Source organism: Martes martes, assembly GCF_963455335.1.
Source record: "Martes martes genome assembly, chromosome: 9".
In the NCBI taxonomy this organism is placed as follows: domain Eukaryota; kingdom Metazoa; phylum Chordata; class Mammalia; order Carnivora; family Mustelidae; genus Martes; species Martes martes.
In genome coordinates this window covers 23,875,118-23,896,813 of record NC_137896.1, presented here as the reverse complement: position 1 = coordinate 23,896,813, position 21,696 = coordinate 23,875,118, and the positions used below count along the sequence as shown (strand labels likewise).

General features: G+C 40.8%; 1 protein-coding gene across 2 annotated transcripts; it reads right to left on the bottom strand.

The window, feature by feature from the left end:
* Positions 1-1,570: 1,570 nt before the first annotated feature.
* EIF2S2 (eukaryotic translation initiation factor 2 subunit beta) lies at positions 1,571-21,112 on the bottom strand. Of its 2 annotated transcripts, none has more exons than XM_080813171.1 (9): positions 20,921-21,112; positions 15,636-15,813; positions 13,817-13,920; positions 8,880-9,015; positions 8,142-8,242; positions 7,123-7,271; positions 4,648-4,704; positions 2,663-2,748; positions 1,571-2,049 (listed from the first exon to the last, which is right to left on the bottom strand). In XM_080813171.1, exons 1-9 carry the CDS (start codon positions 20,933-20,935, stop codon positions 1,874-1,876), a joined length of 1,002 nt encoding a protein of 333 aa, XP_080669297.1. In that variant the 5' UTR covers positions 20,936-21,112; the 3' UTR covers positions 1,571-1,873. The 2 variants fall into 2 exon arrangements, with proteins under 2 accessions (XP_080669297.1, XP_080669298.1); XM_080813172.1 differs by having other exon boundaries at positions 15,636-15,860; positions 20,861-21,055.
* Between the last annotated feature and the right edge of the window lie 584 nt (positions 21,113-21,696).

The window sequence follows — 21,696 nt, the reverse complement described above, 5'->3', positions numbered from 1 at the left end:
TTTTTTCCCCTCTGTATAATTATGAACACTCCTCAGGACTGTCTCCTAAGACACTTTCAAAATGGTCTTATTTGGAAAAGGTCTTGTTCCTTTCTTACAACCAAAACCTGGCTCTTGATCACAAACCCTCTAGTTGCCTTTTTTGTCACCCTATAGAAGGTTCCTTGCAGCTGAGCTGGTGGGTATGAGGTAGTAGAGACAGATGCATTGAGGCTACTATGAATGGGTAATTTAGGGCAGGCCAAAACTGAGTGGGTTAATGAAGAGTTAATTCAGTTTTAATCAAACAGTCTTAAAGGGTGTTATCAGTCCAGAAATCATTTTGAGAATGAAGTTACAGTTGAGTTGAAATTGCAACAACTGTGTGCCAACCTGTCACACAGGTAAAATAGTACGATCCTGTCTCCCCTAAGCGGTCCCACTAAAGTAAAAAATGAAAGAAACACATAGATAACACACAAAAGCAATGGAGCGCTAATTACACAAGAGGCACTAATCCTTGCTTTATTCACGCAGTAACATCGGACATTGGGAATTGTGTGGGCGTAGATACAAAAGAAGGAAGATGGCATCATAAACAGTTGAGTTCATCAGGGCAGTGGTGGCAGCTCAGCCAGTGTATGTGGTCTCCCTGGGACCTGTTAGGTTGAGGGACTACTCTGCTCCCTCCACCATTTCATGGCCAAGGTGTTTCTGGCCTGTACTTTAAAGGTCACAGTGATTAAAATAACAGGGTTAAGACATTCAGGGCTGAACAAGTGTTCCTGGGGCCACTGAGGAATCTGGCAGTGAGACCATGAGAGCAGCATTATGCCCTTATCATCAGGTGTGTGCAAGGCAGATCCCAGCAGACACACGAAATGATCTTTCTCCCTGTGCTGAATGGAGAAATAGCTTTCAGCCAAATCCTCAGAAGGCAGAACTGGAGGCACCAAAAGCACCACACAGGCACCATCACCTCTTGAGTTTCTCATGGTCACACCAACAAGCTACTTTTAATACAGAAAATAAAAGCATTAGTGGTGGGTCTTTTTCAAACCCAGAACAGAACTTGGGAAAAAGAAAAGTTTTCTCTAGCATCATGGTTTGGATTCAGTTCTCTGTATGGTACAATCATGTGCCACAATGCCTTCCTCACCAGTAGATGCCCAAGTAGGGTTTTTCTCATGTGCTGTTTAGAAGATGTTAAAGGCTGTTTCTAAGATTTTCTTAGTGGTCAGCAAGAAAGAAAATTCTGAAGGAGGGAGGGTACCTAGCACCTTCTATTCCCCTCATGTGCTAACAGCTGGATGACTTAGTAGTGAGGTAGTAGCAACAATCCTCACCTAATGAAAAGAATTCAAACCTATGTAATCAATCCCTGGACACTGAAAACAGGCTGTCCTCACAGATCTCATGTTCCAACCACCCTCTCATGTGAAGCTTTATCCCAAAAGGAGCTGACAAGAAAAACTACCTCCAATGTCCAGTTTCTCAGGATGAAGATAGACCTCGCCAGAGCCCAGGCACAAACTGTTTTTGCTGAATTCATTAAGCACAACTTTTATAGAAAACTGACAAACAAACCAAATTGAAAGAATCACTGTTATAATAACTTTAATTTATCTTGCATTTTACATAAGTCTATGAACGATTTTAAAAAAGCACCGCCTTACCCCATCACGTTTTTCTGACAGTTGTTAAAGTGGCAATGAGTATGTCAACAGCTTGAGCATCGGCATCTTGCAAGGATTTCAGACCAACCAGCCACACGCCAAAGAACCTGGCAGCTTTTCTATCTTGTTTTTAATACAGTGGTATATCCACTCTGATGGTAAACCTGTCCAGCCAAATCTCCACAACACACTTTGCAAAATCAGTGGTGGTTAGCCAATTAGTTAGCTTTGGCACGGAGCTGTGCTCGCTTGCCTGTGACAGCCTGGAAGCCGGTTTTGATGCTGGCAACAGAGCATCGAGAATGACAAGTTTCACACTGTAAGAAATAGAGTCGGGTGTCCTTTTGCAGGATCGTGTCCGGTGATCGGCACGTGTGACAGGTAACGTATTCCTCTGCAGGAAAAGCAACATTCAGAATTACCTGGTGGCTGCAATGAGCCAGAGGTTTCTTTCCCTCTGAAACATCTACAATGGACTCCACAAGCCCAGGCTGGCACCCAGACCAGGGAAGGCTTTAGCCTAACTTAGATATTCAAGGGATAAAAGGACACAAGCTGTCTGCTGTGATGGTTCAGGTACTAAACCAAGGACTCCAAATGTCCAAGGAGGAGGGATGCTTGCCAGATGCCACTCCTGGTTCTGTCTACAGGAGAGCCACTCAGAACACAATAGCTTTCCTAGATGGGAATACCACCTGCCAATTTCAAGTGATTAGGAAGATGATAAAGGCAGGCCAGGCTTGACTGCAAAGAGATTTCCCTAACTTGGCGTTCAGCCTAGAACCAACCAACAGCCTTGATCTGATGGGCCTTAAGAAATCCAAACCCTTCTCGTACCCCTAAGCAGCTGCCAAGAGTCCCCTTGAGCTGTCCCATCTTCCCATCATTTTCCCTCATCTTTGAAGGTCACCCATTCTAGCTTCATTAAGAAACCAGTGGATCTCCCCCCAAAATATTACAGCCTGACTGAGAACATTTCAGAGTAATATAATTAAATATACACTTACTGATATATCTTCTCAAAACATTTTCTATCTGTTTCTGTTGGAATCTTCCTTTGATTACAAGTTGATTATTACCATCTATAGAACCACTATAAGAGAAAAGAAAAGTATCTCCATTATTTTTGTTTCCTGTAAGAAACCAAATTCCAGGGCCTATTTAAAATATATTCAATGGCATAGGCAAGTTCTAGGAGCAGTGCTGTACTACCTGATTTTTCAAAATTTAAGTAGTTGGTGCCTGATGACCTACTATTTCCTACCATTAAGTCCAGTTTCAACCAATTAAATCTCCAGTAACAGATTTATGATTTTAAGTCTAACAAATTGATTCCTTAACTGTGTAATGGCTTATTCAACCAACAAAGGAAAAGAATGCTTCTACTGAATGTATGTCATGTACAAGACAGTGAGGGGGTTTATAAATATAAAAACAGGAAGGGAGCTATATCTCTAAAAATTCTAAGCACCCAATGTTTTGATTCAGTCACTGATGAAAATATCCTCAAATGGGTTGTGGTAATGGTTGTTCAACTATGTCACCATATTAAAAGCCATTTGTACATTTAAATGTGTGAATTGTATTTCTAAAGCTGTTAACAATAAAGTACAGTTGAAATCACAGATCACATATTGTCAATGGTGCTTTTAAAAAAAGAAGATGCTGACAAGCACTTTGATAAGGTAAAGCTGTGTGATAGACATTGTCATTTGTTACAGATCACAAAGTGAAACAAAATTCAGCCAGGTAGCATTAATTTTGTATTTGTTTTGTATCTCATAAAACTGACTTTTTAAGAACCTCTCCTGTGTTTCTCCTTTAACTATAAGGCTTTATTATCATCCTCCATGGACTGTAACCCTTAATTTCCAGGCTATGGTGATTCCACTGCTTGATATAGGAAATTTTTTTCATTCACTGTCAAAAGAAATTGAATTTTCTCAACAACCCCATAATATTTACCCCACTGACCACAAGTTCACTGGTCACAACTTGTTATAATACCCCATCTCTACAAAAACTGTAAATTATTCTGAGAAGTAGGACACTGCTAGCTTTTATTCCTTCATTAGTTTATGCAAGTTTAAAATAATGTAACAAATTTACATTTAAAACAATTCTAAAACAGAGCTTACCTATCTACCACTAGTCAAATTAACCCCTTAACCCCACAGCAAGTGTAGTCAGTTTCAACAAGCTGAATCAATCCTTGTAAGCCTTTTAAGAGCTCAAGCTCTAGAGACAGGCAGAGCTGAGTTTACTATCTTGATTATGCTATTAACTAGCTATGTGAGCAACTCACACGAACCTGTTTCCAAACCTGTAAGATGGGTAATATTAATTTCTACTTATAGTTCATAGGACTATTTTAACTGAGTGCCCCAAAATGTGCTTCGCATAGTACCTGGCAAACAGTTGACACTCAGTATGTGTTAGTCATCATCATCATGCTTTAAGTCTATGTTACTTATTTTTAAAGGAACTTTTGGGATTCCTAGTACTTACGGTCATACTCATTGGGATGGGCCCCGTGGGGTAATGATCTCCCTGAATGGGAATGTACTGGCTTGGTGCCTTCAACATGTGAGCCCCGAAGACTGGGAAATAACTTAATTATGGATCTCTGTTTCAATGTTTTCTCCTGTGCCACTCATTAGTCTATTTCTTCGATAGCCTATTAACAATTCAGAAAATAAATTCTGGCCTAAAAGTCTAGTATTTGCTAAGAACACCCAGAAATTCTAATTAATGACAGGAACACCAGCAGGCCTGTATGGATGAGCCACTTTAACTCTATTCCCTATTTCTAAGCAGCTAAACTCTCAGAAACGGTTTCCCTCCCTCCCTGGCCTAAAAGTTCCTCTGATTATCATCATGTGAATATTTTTTCTAAGTGTGTTATGTATCCCTTTCAAGTTATGGTAAGTTCCTTTGAAACATCTAGTACTGCTATCTATCACTGTATATAAATGTGAATACAGTTTCTTACCTTGTACCCAATTCAGCCAATAAAAATGCAAGGAGATGTTTGGGCTGACGATGTAATCTAAAAAGAAAGTGGAATATATAAACTTTATCTTTCACTGGAAATCTTACCAAATGTCTTTTAAAAAACCATCCTATTTGCTGTTTTTATCTGTACTCAACTATTTGGTGAATTTTAGTGTTTAGTTCATCAAACCCTGAAATAACACCAACTTGGGTGCCTGGGTGGCTCACTAGGTTACTCGACTGCCTTCAGCTCAGGTCATGATCCCAGGGTCCTGGAATAGAGCCCCATATTGGACTCCTTGCTCAGCGGGGAGCCTGCTTCTCCCTCTCTACCTGCTACCCTGCCTGCTTGTATTCTGTCAAATAAATAAAATCCTTAAAAAAAAAAGAAAAGAAATAACACCAACTTTACAGGTTAACCTCTTTTTCTGAGAAGGAAGGTAAAGGGATCAGAAAGAGATACACAGATGTCCTTGATTGTAACTGTAAAACCCTCTTTTTAAAGAAGAAAAAGATCTAGGGGTGTCTGGGTGTCTCAGCTGGTTGTGTCTGACTCTTGATTTTGGCTCAGGTCATGATCTCAAGGTTGTGAGATCAAGCCTCTCAACTGGGCTCTGTGCTAGGCGTGGAACCTGCATGGGATTCTCTAAGAAAAAACAACACAAAAAACACAAAAACCTTTAAAGAAGAAAGAGATGATGTACAAATGTCAAAGGTCAAAATATATGAAACCCAGGCAATGGGACATCCGGCTGTTGTGCTAATCCCTATGTTATTTCCTTTTTGAAAAATCTTCATATATATATATAAATACTTCATGGTAGCACAAGAGCAGAAAAATTGAAAACAGCTTAAATATGCAACTGAAGAGCAGGTAAGTAAGTTATGGTAGCCTGCTTTTAGAACAAGGCAGATATGTACATTACAACCCCCCTCCCCACCCAAATAGGAAAAAGCAAATGCAGAGCAATGCCATTCAGTATTTAAACTTAATTCTATTCATTGGTAGGGGGGCATCTGGGTGGCTTAGTTAAGTGTCTGACTTGCTTTCGGCTCAGCTCATGATCTCAGGGTCCTGGGATCAAGCCCTGTATGCAGGGGAGTCTGCTTCCTCCCCCTCTGCTCCCCGTCCCCACCCCCACCCAGCTTGTGCACTCTCTAAATAATTCTTTTCTAAAAAATCATTCTCTTCACTTGGCATTGTCTGAACTTGTTCCAGTAACTAGGTTATTAAAAATTTTAAGTTACTCCTTCCCAAAGTGCAGTAAGGGTTGGTGAAAATATAATAAAACAAGCAAGCTCCTACATTGCTAGTGGGATATAAACTGGTAGGAGATTGTTGGAAAGCAATTTGCTAACATTTGCCACAAAAATAACCCAATCCTTTCAGTTCAGCAGTACTCTATTCCGAGTTACCGTCAAGATACATGTAGCAGGATGTTTTCTGAAGCTTTGCCACTGATCATGAAAACTTAGACGCAACCATATCCAGCTAAGGAACTGTTAGAATACGTTATGTTGCTACACAAAACATTTCTGAAGACTATTTAATGACATGGGTAAAAGTTTTGTGATATATTGAGAAAACTCTGTTAAACCCCAGTATGATACCAATCTATTTTAAAATATCTACATGCACAATACTAGCTAAACATATAAGTATTAAGTTATGATTATCTTTAATGGTAGACTTACAGATGATTTTTCATTTTCTTCAGCATGTCTGTATTTTCTAGTTTTTCTAAAATAAGAATATACTACTGCTGTTATCAGCAAAAAGTCTAAAACCTTTTGAGTAATGGCTATAATGAAACCAAGTGATTACCTCAGGGTGGTAGAATTTTAGTAATTATTCTTTTGTGTTCATCACTGTTTTGCCTTTTATCTGCACTAAGCATGTATCATTTATGAAACGGAGCAACAAACAGTAGATAAGGTCAGCTGCCTTAAAGAGCCTGTCAGAAAAGATGTAGCTGAGCTAGAAGTTACAGGCCCAGGGGGTGACCTGGGGGTGAGATACATATGGAATGTGATTAAGATAGATATGGAATGTCATTAAGAAAGCTGCAATCCCATCGACCATGTCTTGGCAATGACCATCCAAAGAGGAGGCACTCCAAATTCAGCTGCTGTCCTGGCGCTCACTCTTCCAGTTGTGTGGCAGGCCCAACCAGCCTAATGCACTTTTCCACCTCCCTAGCCGGGCTCCCCAGGCTCCTGTCTGAGGACTACATCCAACCTCCTCCCCCTTCGCTCCATCTGGCTAGGATCCACTCTCATGGGTCAGCATGAGTTGGCTTCTCTCGCCTTAGGAAGAACTAACAGACTTAAACTGTGACCTTACTCAAACCAGCCCCGACACTTGTGCATTCTTTCCTTCTACCTGCAACAAAGTGCCCAATAAGGACATTTAACATATCCTCCACGGAGTATCTGGTATTTGGGATGGAGGACTCCCCATTAACCAACTTACAGTTTACAGATATCTGTAAAGTTGACAAAAGAAGTTTTCTTTGTTCCTACTCGGACAACCTGTGGAGGTTTCATGACAAATTTCCTTTTCTCTCCAGCAACCATATCTGGATTCTTTTCCCTCATAATGTTGAACACTCGATTCAGTAGCTATAGAGAAACAAATGATACTCACATACATTTGTATAAATAGCAGAAGTATAAAATTTCCACTTAAGTCACTGTTTTACCTTCAAAGCAAACATCACTTTGTACTAAACACAGTGCTCACTTCAGCAGCACATACACACTTTTTACTAAACACACACATTTATCACTACATGTTCTGGCAGCGTCTTAAGAGCAGGACTCAATCCTCAACCAGGATCTGGTCTATTAGGGATGCTGAGCAATACTGAATTCAAAGTTGAATGAATGAATGAACAAGCCCTACTAATTTTGCTGTTTCTATGGGAAAGTATAGGATACATGGGAAAGTAAGATTCAGGAAAGCCCAAAGAAATTAACTCACTCTTGGCCCTAAAAGAGGGCCAAGAGGGTCACCCCCTTCCTCTACTGCTCTCCCAATTAAGGGGCTCCATGTCCTCAGAAGTTCATGGATTCAGATGGAACAGTGAATACCATAACGATTGCTGAACTCTGGGCATTTGAGGGTATCAGGCAACACTGTGCACTGACTGTGACCTCTCTGGGTCTGTTTCATGATCTGTTGTTCTTCAATGACCCTTCCAATTCAGTATAAAGATCCTGCTCATCAGGGGTGCCTGGGTGGCTCCGTTGGTTAAGTATCTAACTCTTAATTTCCGTTCAGATTATCATCTCAGGGTCATGAGATGGAACCCAGGCTCCACAGTCAGTGAGGAGTCTGCTGGAGATTCTCTTTCCCTCTGCCCCTCCCCACCACACAGCACACGTTCTCTCTCACTCTCAAGTAATTATTAAAAAATAAATAAAAGGTCTTGCTCTTCTCTGAATTCTAGTGAACATCCTAGCCCTTTTTCGTAACAGAATTTATCTTACCTCCTCATATGTGTAGTCTCTTTCTGAGCCTGCCCAAGCAGGACCTGTCTGGTTACTGAATGAGATACCATCATCTTTTTTGCTGTCTTCATCTTCTAAAGCTACAGATAATAAAGATCATAAGAATGAGGGGTGGGTAGTAACAAAGTTGGGGGAGTCAGATCTAGAGAAATCAAAGCTTCTAAGACATTTGTCTTCCTCCTGCACAAAAGCATCAAGGCTCAAAACCAACCTGTTATTCCTTCAAGACAGCAATGTTACAACTTTCATGAATAATCCTTAACAGAGACATCTCTATTAGGAATTTGTGATAACAGACACACCAAATTATTTCTTGATTTAACAAACACAAGATAACATAATGCAATGGGATAAGTGTAGGGAAAAAGTCCAGCTGTTTTGAAGCACTTAAGAAACATCTATAAAAATCCACCTGCTACCTATACCGAAGTTCTCTAAAGACCTTTAGCACTTAGAACTAATAAAACAGCACTTTTAACAAAAAATGAAAAAAATTTCTGATTATTTAAAATCCAGTTACAGTTAATGTAATCCCAACTGCCAAATTCTCCCCCCATGAAATCTTGAAGTCTCATTATCAAGTTAAATACTTCTTCCTTTCAGTTTCCATTATCAGGCAGTGGAAATAAGGAGAAGAGAAAAATAAGAAGTCATCAAAGAGACTAGGCCAAAGTCTTTTGTGTAACCAAGAAGTGAGCTGCTGAGCCCCCATATTACCTTCATCTTTCTCTAGTATTTCATCCTCATCTGGGAACTTAACATTCTTCTTTTTCTTCTTTTTATTGCCAAGCATAATGTCAAGGTCATCTTCTGGTTCAGCTGGTTCTTGGATATCACTTTCAATCTTAAGATCCTAAGAAATTGAGATAAGAAATCAACATTTTAATACCAAGACTATTTTTTTTTTAATTACATGGGCTGACAGCATTTTGGAAGAAAACAAATATTCACAACTGAAGTTATAGATAAGCAATGTCTCTCACAGGTGAACCAAACTGGCTCAGAAAGTCTGTCATTTAGGGGCACCTGGATGGCTGTGTCAGTTAAGCGTCTGACTTTAGCTCAAGTCATGAGCGCTGTGTCATCTGTGCTCAGTGGTGAGTCTGCCTATCCCTCTCCCTCTGCCCCTCCCTCCCTCTCTCAAATAAATAAATACATGAAATCTTTCTGCCTTTGGCTCAGGTCATGATCTTAGGGTCCTGGGATTGGGCCCCGTGCTGGGATCCCTGCTCAGTGGGTCTCTGTTTCTCCTTCTCCCTCTGTGCTCTCAGAATAAATAAAATTTTAATAAATAAATAAAGTCTGTCATTTAAATTAGAAGTTCTTTAAGACACTTTTTTTTTTTTTTTAAAGTAGGCTCTACATCCAATGTGGGGCTTGAACTCACAACCCTGAGATCAGAGCGTAACATGATCTTCTGACTGAGCCAGAGAGGCACCTCTCCAAACTTTTGTGGCATATTTTCCTTTCTTTTCCTTTCTTTTCCTTTCTCAGCCTTGAGATCTTATAATTATTGCCCATGTTTCCAAACCAGGCCACTGTCAAAATCACCTAAAATCTTTAAAAGATTCCTGTATTAGGGCAGCTGGGTTACATAGTCAGTTGAGCATCTGACTCTTGGTTTCAGCTCAGATTGTGATCTTGGGGTCATGAGATCGAGCCCTGCACTGGACTTTGCACTCAGTGCAGAGTCTGCCTAAGATTCTTTCTCCCTCTCCCTCTGTCCCTCCTGCTCATGTGGGCTCTCTTTACAATAAATAAATACAATCTTTAAAAAAAAATTCTTGTATCTTGACTGACAATCTTCAGCAGCAATACGGTTCAGGAGTATTTTAAAGAGTTCCTAAGTATTCTGATGCAATCAGTGGGAGTGTTTTTTCCCTCCTGACACCAAATACATGGTGAGGCAGCTGCAGAGCCTTCTCTGGTTATACCACTCGCCCAACAGCCCAACGTGTTCACCGCCATTGAAGGGCTTTTATGTAGGTTTCATTATGCTGGCAGATTAATTAAATCATTGCCCATTGGTGACTGAACTCAGTCTCCAGCCCCTTTCCCTGGAGAAGTGTGTATGTGAAAGTTCCAATCCTCCAATTACGGCTTAATCTTTCTGACAACCAGCCCCCACCCTAAAGCTATCCAGGAGCTCCCAGCCACTAGTCATCTCTCAAAAGACACTTTTATCACTCCAGAGATGCCAAGGGTTTTAGAAGTCTTATGCCAGGAACTGGGGACAAAGACCAAATATTTGTTTTCTTATTATATCACAGTCAGCCTGGCATCAGACTGTGAAAAAGTCTTTAGGCATCATTTCAATAAATGACATCATGAAAGAGGGGAAAAGGCAGAACCCAGAGAATTACAGTCACCTGATGAATGGATGGAGACAAGGTAAACCTGGATCCCAAGATTAGCTACTGTAGTTATGGATGTAAACAGGGCACCAGAAATGAGTCAGACACACCCCAGAAGATCAGAAAGGGCCAGTCTCAGTCTCTAGTCTTCTAATCTCTCCATCCTTTGACCAGCTTATCTGGCTTCCCATCCTGAAGTATGTTGTCAATATTACCTATCAAGGTCTATTTTAGCAAGCCTACATCCTGAAGTACTGACACTGGCCACTGTAATTTCATAAATCTTAGCAGAAAAATTGGAATAGCTGGGAGTAAATGACGCTCAGCCTTGAGATCCCAAATCCAAGTATGTAGTCGCAATGCCACATTTGGCCATCAAAAACCAATCCGCTCACGTGTATTAGCTGGATTAACACATAAACAAGAAAGCAGATATTAACTTAGTCCCTAAAATGACAGTCATCAAACGAGATGACAGTCATTAAATGAGAAACTTAGATAATGCTTATATAAATTAGCACGCAACAGCTAATTTCTAGTCCTATACTATTTATTGACTTCATTCCAGTAAGTCTACTTCCAAACTGAAGCAAAGACCCAGTGAAACACAGTAGCAGAGTGTTTTTCAAGATTTTTCAAAAGCCCTGTGATGGTCTGAAAATTCAGGTGGATGAGTAACCCAATACCCAGTATGTTAAAAACACTTTAGTTTTAAGTTAAACTTCATGCCTTACCTGATGAGGATACTTGTAGTAACAAGCTATGTTATACCTTCAATAGCAGAGAAAAAAGTATTTAAGCACTTAGTAAGAGCAGAGCTTATAACGTGACTCTTCAGGATAAAAGCTACTAAAGGAACTGACCAACAAAACCTTGCTAACCAAGACCTTCTATAGCACATCTGATATGTCACTTTGTTACCTAGGATATTTAAACCTCATTTGTTCAGTATAATCTCAACATTTCTTTCTCAGTTTCCCTACAACAGTAGGGAGAGAAGAGAATCCCCAAACAGGGAGACAATAAGATAAATCCAGGTAAAATCATCCTGTTCTGGGGCGCCTCGGTGGCTCGGTCATAAGCATCTGCCTTCGGCTCAGGTCATGATCCCAGGGTCCTCGGATCGAGACCCACCACTGGGCTCCCTGCTCAGCAGGAAGCCTGCTTCTACCTCTCCCTCTCCCTCCTGCTTGTGTTCCCTCTCTTGCTATGTCTCTCTTTGTCAAATAAATAAAATCTTAAAAAAACCACAAAACACAAAAAGCCATCTTGTTCTGAAGGAATCTAAATTATTCCTGAACTAAAATAATCTTTTTTTAAAAAAGATTTATTTATTTATTTGACACACAGAGAGAGAGAGAGAGAGAGAGAGAACAAGTAGACAGAGAGGCAGGTAAAGAGAGGGGGAAGCAGGCTCCCCGCCGAGCAGAGAGCCCCACACGGGCCTTGATCCCAGGATGCTGAGATCATGACCTGAGCCAAAGGCAAAGATTAACCCACTGAGCCACCCAGGTGCCCTAAAATAATCTCTTAAGAGGAAAAATATCTTATTCATTTCTGTTCTTTAGCAATTAGCACACAATGCCTGACTCACTGTAATTACCAATACATATTTGCTGCATTAACCAAGTTATCAAAATTGTGACCATTTCCAAAACTGAACGAATTACTGTATACATTTCCTATTACACGTGGGATACACTTTATTTACTTGAGTTTGAGCAAATAAACTAACTGGGGTACAACCAGTCAGAATGGCTCAAGTTAAGTCAGGAAAGGACAGATGTTGGCGAGGATGCAGAGAAAGGGGAACCTTTCTACACTGTTGGTGGGAATGCAAGCTGGTGCAGTATGGAGATTCCTCAAAAAGTTGAAAATAGACCTACCCTATGACCCAGCAATCACATTACTGGGTATTTATACCCTAAAGATACAAATGTAGTGATCCAAAGGGGCACCTGCACCCAAATGTTTATAGCAGCAATGTCCACAACAGCCAAACTATGGAAAGAACCTAGATGTCCAACAGATGAATGGATAAAGATGTGGTACATATATATACAATGGAATATCATGTAGCCATCAAAAAACATGAAATCCTGCCATTTGCAATGATGTGGATGGAACTAGAGCGTATTATGCTAAGCAAAATAAGTCAATCAAAGAAAGACAATTATCATATGATCTCTCTGATATGAGGAATCTGAGAGGTAGGGTGGGGGTTGTGGGGGGTAGGGAGGAAAAATGAAACAAGATGGGACTGGGGAGGGAGACAAACCGTAAGAGACTCTTAATCTCAGGAAACAAAGTGAGGGTTGTTGGAGGGGTGGGGGGGAGGGGAAGGATAGGGTGGCTGGGTTATGGACATTGGGGAGGGCATGTGCTATGGTGAGTGCTGTGAATTGTGTAAGACTGATGATTCACAGATATGTATCCCCAAAGCAAATAATACATTGTATATTAATTAAAAAAAAAAAGGGAACCAATCTTACAAAAAAAAATTGGGGTAAAGAGCATAAAATGGGACACTTAGTACATGTGTATGTGTGTTCTCATGCTTAATCCTTCTCCCTTGTATATACATAAAACTGCTATTACCCTGGATTTTTAAAACAGATGTATGGGCTCTGCTCAAGATTCCTGGACAGGGTCTTTAAAACAGTAGCTCTAAGTAAGGGAATAACAGACTTTCATCTCCTTCCTCATCCATCCTTCTGTTTACCCACCTACCCACCTTTTTATGTACCCTTGTTAAGAAGAATTTTGAGATATTTATATTGGAAACTGATCGAGTAACAAGATAATCACAAGGCCTCGTGTCCCTAAAAGACTAGAGAACCCCATAAAACCAAGTGCTCCCATTCTCCTACAGACCATAAAATCATCAGCCACCAACCATCACAAGCTGGGGTTCATTTTTTGCTGCTCAGAAGAACATGCATAAGTTTGTGTATCTTCAACATGCTACCAAAAGTCTAAAAGAAACCATATGAATATATGCTCCACAGGATTTCTCACTTATACAAATATCTCTCCTCATCCAATCTCAGTGTGGTTAATGACCAAGGGCATTTTGTAATCATTTTAATGGCACTTGCAATACAATGTGTAAAACTCAACTGATATTCCTTTAAACCATAATTCCTTTAAGATACCTAGTCAGACACAATCCCAAGAAAATGACCTTAACACTGATCAAGTACTTCATAACAAAAGCAAAGCTGTTGAGGCAAAAGAAACATCAGCCATTAACAACCTTCGAGAGGTCAAATTTTACCTTCAATAAGAAAGCAATACTACCTTTACACCTTCTTCAGCTTCATCAATATCAAATATCTTTTTTGTTTTTTTCTTCTTTTTCTTCTGATTAAAGAAGTTCAAGTCATCTAAATCATCAGAAGCATCTAAAAAGACAGAAAATTAAGGGTAAAAATTATTAACAACTAGCAGAAGGTATAGCGTAAACCGAGTTAAACCAACATTTCAGCTATTAATTAGTCAAGTGACCAGAATAGAGAAATTTGGTATTAATTAGTACAGTAGTCTCTCTACAACCCAAGATCACAGTTCTGAAAAACTCAATAGCAGGTCAAGTCAAAGCTTTGTAGGAAAAACCTGGCTAGGGGACCCATGCTGGGAATATTTATTTAGTAATCTGACCATACAATGCCTCATTTTTCTTATGGCAAAGTCAGAGTTCTAACACAATTTCCAAGGTTCTCTAGCTTTCTCTCTCCATTTCTGGCTATGCTCTCATCTACCAACCCTTCATTGTTGGTTCCAGTCCAGCTAAACTACTTCTACTTCTTAGTGTCGTGTGTGTAGTCTCTTACCTAAGCCTCCCATTGGCCCTCTCATGTGGCACTTAACTTCATCTCACTGGATCTTGGTTAGAAGTAACTTCCACCAAGAAGCCTTCTCTAACCCTATCCCCCAACTGGGTTTTAGATGCCTCTTAAGTGCCCTGACAGAACCTTCTGTTACTCCAACAGAGATACTTAATGGCTTATCTACCTCCCTACTGGCTACTACGGTGCTATACTTTTTTCATCTAAATCCTAGTGCTTAGCTCATTGTTACTAAAATCAATCCATCAACAAAAGGCCTTATAAGGTATATAGCATTCATTAAGCCTACAATTTGAAATTTTATCCACCATTAGTAATAATGGGTTTATTCAATAAGTCTTCCATTTGTCCTGCCTTATTGTACACTAAGAATACTTTAGGATCCCTCTGCTACAGTTTTTCAAGGAGCTACTTATGAATCCATTTGTCTTATTACAAGAATGTCTTACTTTTCTTTTCTTATTTTTTTTTAAAGGAAGTGGACTTTTTTTTTTTTTTAAGATTTATTTTTATTTATTTGACAGACAGAGATCACAAGTAGGCAGAGAGGCAAGGCAGAGAGAGAGGAGGAAGCAGGCTCCCCGCTGAGCAGAGAGCCCGATGCAGGGCTCAATCCCAGAACCCTGGGACCATGACCTGAGCCGAAGACAGAGGCCCTCACCCACTGAGCCACCCAGGCACCCCTTTCTTACTTTTCAAGTTTGTTTTAAATATGTAAAAGATGCTTAGCACATGCTAGATGCTCAATCAGTGTCAGTTCTCCTCATCGCCAGCAGTGTAGTATGTTCAACAGACATAAATCATGTTTACCGTATCATTTATTTCTAGTAATCAAATGGTTTCTATGTTAGAGCACAAGAGGGACTAAAACGCTGGTGTCTAAATCCAAACATTTTAAGCTATAATTTTAATCTCTTCTATAGATTCTCAGATTTGCTAAGATACAAAAATGCCTATTTTGCCCCAATGTCTTTCTGCCTACACTCAAATACAACTACAATTGAAACTGGAAAACAGAGACCTGACAGGTTAGACTGGAAAAACCAGGCCTGAGATGATGAGGTTTTGTCATCTCCGCAGCTTGGGGACTGGTAGGAATTTCTCTGGAATAAATCTATCAGAAATCTGGCAAGATCCAGTGCACACAACATGTTAATAGCCTCAATCTCACTTACCAGGCTGAGAGGTCACTGTAGGCACAAAATCCAAAACACTCACAGAAGAGAACCAGGTCACAGGACAACAGTGACTCTTTCATATCTACAACTCACCTTTTTTCCTACTGTCCTCTTCATCGGCTTCTACATCTTTGTCCTCAGTTGGCTCTGGTTCTACTTCTTTTGTTTCTGAGGGCTGGGTTTCTTCTGTCTGGGCATCCCCTTCCTCATCTAACATAAAAGGCTTCTTCTTCTTCTTTTTCTTCTTGCTCATAGTCGGATCAAAAATCATCTGTTTAAAGAAAGAAAAAAAGAACCAAGTGATTGTTTTTAAAGATACTCACATTCCAAATATTGTATACTCAAAAAGTATACGCTTGGAAGTACAACAATATATGGTACATTAAAGTACCAAAAAGGATTTTACAAACACACACCGGAAGTCCCTCCAACAACCTACCTTTATTAGTAAAGGGGTGGGGGAGGGGTATGGTTCAGAAGCACGTGCACATGCCTTTAAATTTGTAAATCCTCACAAGATACAGCAACTTCACTTTTAAATTTCATGAACAAATTTGGAGGCTTTATAAATGTATCATAGAACTTGGGAAGGGACCTTAGCACAACTTATGCTATGTCCCCCACTTTATGGATGAGAAAACCAATGCCTCGGCAGCTTACGCTTTTATTTATTTACGGCTGGTAATTGGGTTTGCTATGCCGGGAGACTTGACCTGATAAATAATTAAAACAAAAACTTCCCTCATCCCATCCCGACACTCCTCCCCAAGCTCAGACAAATCTTTAAGAAAATCCATCAGCTCCCCTTCCTATAGCAAATCTCTAAATAAGAGAAAGTTCCATAAGCTTTTATTTTGCTTTTTGTTTTGGGAACATTAGGTTTTCTTAGCTATTCTAAATCTAATGTCCACTAGAGAGTAAGTGAAAAACTAATTTATACCTTGTTTTAGGCAACTTGTGTACACTGACCACTTGGAAAAAAAGACTAGATCATTATTTTAGACACAAGAGTTTAACAACATTTAGAGTAGATGCCTGGTAAAATGGAAAGAGGTCTTTGAAGTCAAGCAGAACTGGGTTCAAGTCTCAAGTATTTTTCTCTAAGCTCTTACCAATTTTTGTCCAAATTCTACCATGCTTCAATTTAGGATTTTGCCCAATGATCTGCTCTGACAGAGAAGTATTTGAAAGCAAAGATCTGGAGCCCAACTGACTGAATTCAAATCCTGACTCTGGCACTTACTTACTTGTGTTACTCCAGATAAGTTCTTGCCCTCTGCATGCCTCATTTATAAAACGGAGATCAGTAGCAGAACCAAAAACAAATCTCACAAGATTATTGGGAGGATTAAATGAGTAATTAAATATAAAACATTTGGTATAGTGCCTGGAACAAAAGTACTCAATAAATGTTAGCAATTATTATAATTTATATAATGCTTTATAGTTCACAAAGCATGGTATCTCTTGATTCCTATCACTGAAGTTTCATCAACTCGGGGTGATCAAATTTCAAGACATATCATGAAACTCTCAAAAAAATTTCCCCAAACTGATTCCAATTAACTTCAATTTATGATCCAAGTATATCAGAGAAACTGAGCTACACTGAAACCAAACTAGGGTCTGTAATAAGGTAGGGTAGTTATTGTCCTCACCCAATGAAGAAGGATCTGCAAGACATTTTGGAAATTGACACAGCCTCATTTCAAAGATTTCCTCTTCCACCTTCACAAAGATTTAATTGTGTAGCAAATGAGTAATTCTGAAATGCAGTCAGTCTGAAGAACATTACTGAGCAACTTAAAGAAGAGGATATAAAAAATAAAGAAGACTGAAGGAACAGGAAGAAGTTCCCCACTGCTAACTATTAGTTCCTGGGTCACTCTACGTGGAATGTTGCAATCTATTCCAGGGAAGTATCCAGTTTATCCTCATTCCTGAAATATGGAGATTTGGCAAAAGGACAGAGAACACACTAGGCACTAGAAATCTGGTTGTCTGGCAGAGCTTACAATGTATTGCATTTTTTCCCCCAAGTATCAAGTTCCCTGGAATATTAATTACCTTTTAACTATAATTCAGCAAGACAGACCAAAGATAGGAGGGATTCTCAAACAGAGGATGACCTCACAGCTATCTTCCTATTCTCTGAAAAACATTCATACTTAAATCTATAGGCAAACAGTTTGGCTGTAGCCTTGTAAAGAGTAATACACATGCAGGAATTATACACTGAAATAATTAACATCTCTCTCAATTACTGTCTCTGGATACTTAAGACATATAGTCATTCCCTCATATCCTCACACCACCTAGCAAAGTAGGGTTTAAAAATAAGGAAACCAGGGATCCCACAGTAGTGCCTAGAGGAAGACTCCCCCAAAATACAAGGCCATGTCAGTGCTGAGTAAAAAAATATTTTTTTTAAAGATTTTCATGTCTCACAAATTCACAAATTATTACATTCAAAATGTTTTATGAAACTAGTTTGGATTTGAGAAGCAAATAGTTGCTGACAGTACACTTAGGGAAAAAACCACAGATCTCTTGAGAATTTTTTTTTTTTTTTTGTCAAAGCTTTCAAAAACAGCTTCTCACTTTCAACTTCCAGGTTGGGCTGGGCTGGAGAATGCTAAAATGCTTCATGAAAAGTGGTAACCTACTCTCATCCATCAGAATTTACCCAAGATGATAACTTTATGGTCACACCATACCCAGGAAGCAAGTGTTAGTTATAAAAGAACCTAGAGAAGCAAGGTGAGAATGAATGCTAAATACTGTCATCTCTGGGTGACAAGATTTTTATTTCTTTGTATTCTTCTGTGTTTTGTAAACTCTGTACAACACACATTCCATTTTTAATCAGGAACTTTTTTAGTTTAAAGCTTCTTTTGTAAAACATCCTACCACGTTGTGTGAAAACCTAGTAGTTCTGACAACTTGTAAACGAGGCCTAGTAATAAGAGGTAATCTTAGTTATTAACAGCACTTCAAAAAAAAAATGGTCTGAAAAATAATGAATGCCTGAAGATTAGGGTATTTTTCCATAATTCTAGAACACTGCTTTTTAAAGGTCATGGTCCCACTAGGTTAAAGAAAGTTATATTTTGGTGAGTTTCTGGCTTAATTACCAGGTTTAAAAAGAAATGTATAGAGTTTATTTTATGTCAATTATACATCAATAAAGTACTTAAAGAAAGAAGGAAATGCGAAAAAAATAGGGAAAAAAAACCTCAGTAGGTTCTTTAACCCTCTATCTTAGGCCCAGGGTCTCTTGGGGAGACCCTGCCATTATATAAATCATTTCCATGTACAACTTTTCACTTGATCCTTAAAGTCTGTAAAGTAGTCAGAAGTTAAGGACTTGCCTAAGAATACTAATTTAGTCAACAGTACTGAGGAACCAGACCCTGCACATACCTCCAGAGTGGAAGCTAAAGGCTGAGTTTCTAGTCCCACTAACTTGCTGTGTGATCTTGGACAAGTTAACTTCCCTAGGCCCTAGTTTTTCTGCCTATAAAATGAAGTTGGACTGGTAGATCAGTGAAGTGCTAAGCTACTTAACACTTTATTGGCTTCTAAAGCCCTCTGTTGGAATGCCGGTTCTGCCATTTTTGCTTGACAAAATCTTGTTCACTCTTCAATAATTTATTCACATTCCACTTCCTTCAAAACTTGACCCCACTGCTAAAACTGAATCCTCTAGCTCCCCAAATCCCTATGTTGAAATGGCCCTATTTCTTCTACCCACTGTAGCTAGTAGTAGATCTCTTAAATCCAACACTTATGAGTACTTTACCATAAACCCCATACACAGAATAGTACCACACAGTACCTACAAAGGCACTGTTAAAGGTTATGAAAATTTTAGAAAATGGGTAGGAAAAAAACCAAGCATGAAACATTGCCACTCTCAGAACTTTTGAAAAATTACAGTAGCCAGAGCATTGTCTTGGAGGTCAGAGTATGACCTCCAAGCAAGAACCGCTGACTTCATTTAGATTCTCAGTTATTTCCTAACAGAGCAAGAGCCCCCCAGTGACTTAGATGGAGGCAGTATTGTTTGCACAGATCTGGTATTCTACTACTCAATCTGCCACTTACTATTTAGTCATGGGCATCATATAACTCTCTAAGCTTCAGTTCTCTCATCTGTAAAATGGGCATAACAATAATACCAATTTTGCACGGTGGTGAAATCATATGTGAGATTGGAGTCTACTCCTCCAGAATAAAAAATCCAAATTTCTTAATTTGGTCCTCAAATCCCTCCACGAATTAGCCGCCACTTACATTTCAAACGAATTAACTCTAACCAAATTGGAGAATATCCTTTCTGTGAGCACATGTACTTGCCCTCTTAACCACTCTCTTTACCCTATGATCAGGCCTTTCTACTACTGTGGAAATTCGTTCAGGGCCTACCTAATAAAAACCAACGCTGGGCAAAGCCCTGATTTTTTCCTCCTCCTCCTCTCCAAGGCGCTATAGGCCAAGCACCCCAATATTTACGAAGTGAATTATTATAAATTCAAGAGCTTTTTGTTTTTTGGCGGGGAGACCTGGCCGGTAAGCCGTAGTTTTCCCTCAATCAATACTTACTGACAGTACTTAAAATCAGATTTCATTTTAAGCCGTTTGATTTTACATGAACTGGAATAAATCTGGCTAAAAAGGATTTGAGAACATTTGCTGAGGTACAAGCACGACGGTGGAGTAAGATCCAGCCAGCTTCGCAGCCCCATCTTCCCGCTCACGTCGCTGTGAGCTCTGCTCAGGAAAGCTCAGGGACTCCCGCCCTAAAACTTTCCGAGGTGAGTCACTTTTTGAGGCTGAAGGGTCTTCTTCCTCTGTCCTATCTCCCTCACCCCTCGGTCTTTTAAAGAAATAATGCTCGAGATGAGAATAAGGGCGGATACCGGCCAGGACATGCCAGCCTACAAAGTTTTTAACGAGGGCGCTCCGCCGGAGCTGAGGAAGGCTCCTCTCTGCACTCCCGGCGCCCAGCGAGGAGAGTTGGAGCCGCACTGTCAAATCGAAAGGAATGCAGGGGTCAGCAGCCCCAATCTCGTTCTTTCGGGGAATTACCCGGGCATTCAAGCCCCCTTCTGGGAGGGCGACTCAACGAGCTCTCAATTCCGGAAACGCCGGGCACAGGAGGAAGCAGGCCTCGGCGCCGCCGCCCTGAGAAGAGCCGGGCGCCACCAGGCCCGCGGCTCCGAAGTCCTCACCGGTTCTACCGCTCCCAGCCGCCTAGGCCCGGCTGCCCCACATGGCGGAGGCCGGCCGTAGGCCGCAGGCCCGGTCTCCCACACTGGGGTGGGTTAGGCTCTCCGCCTCAGTCCTTAGCCCCAGAGCCAGGCTCAGGCCCTCACCTCGTCCCCGGACATGGTTGCGGCTCGAGTGGGCTCAGCACGGACGGGAAGTCGGACGGGTCAGCCCCAGGCCCCGGTGGCAGCTCTGCTCCTACCGACACCTCTCCTACCACCGCACTAGACTCTTGCATCAGCGAAAGGGAACGACACCCCGCCCTCTCCTCCCAAGCATTGGAAATACGCCTGCGCAGAGCCTGCCAAGGCGCAGGCGCGCGGAGGAGCCGACCTAGAGCGCTCGGTGTGGCGCGAGTTACCAGGCGACGGCGCGGCGCGGCGGCAGGCAAGCTGGGACTTGTAGTCCGCCTAAAAGAGGCGGGCGCTTACCGGACAGCCGCCCAGCGATTCGTGCGCTTGTGCGACGTCTAAGGAAGCCGGACTGAAGGTTGGCTTTTGCAATTGACGGCTGTTACCTCAGTCTCCGCGTTGTTCTGCCGGGCTTGTGGAGTGAATTCCGGGCCATTTCTCCTGAGTTAGGGTGGTGGGTGGGACGCCCAGTAATAAGAACCCCGTAGGGCTTTAGTTTCCTTGCTACTACCTACTCCATGCGCTCTTGAGGTATTTTAGTGTTTGAGGAACTCAAAAGTTGGAGCTAGAGGCGCGCACCTCACCGAGAGGCTTTACTTAATGAAAAACTTAAACCTGACGTGCTGGATTCCAGGTTGGGAGGTCAGAAACCAAAAGTCTCCTCTGTAGTTTTGAGGAGAGAAGATGTCTCCTGAGAAGAGACGGCCTGCCCCCAAGTCTGTCAGGAAGCCTGAAAACACTTGTTCGTGAAA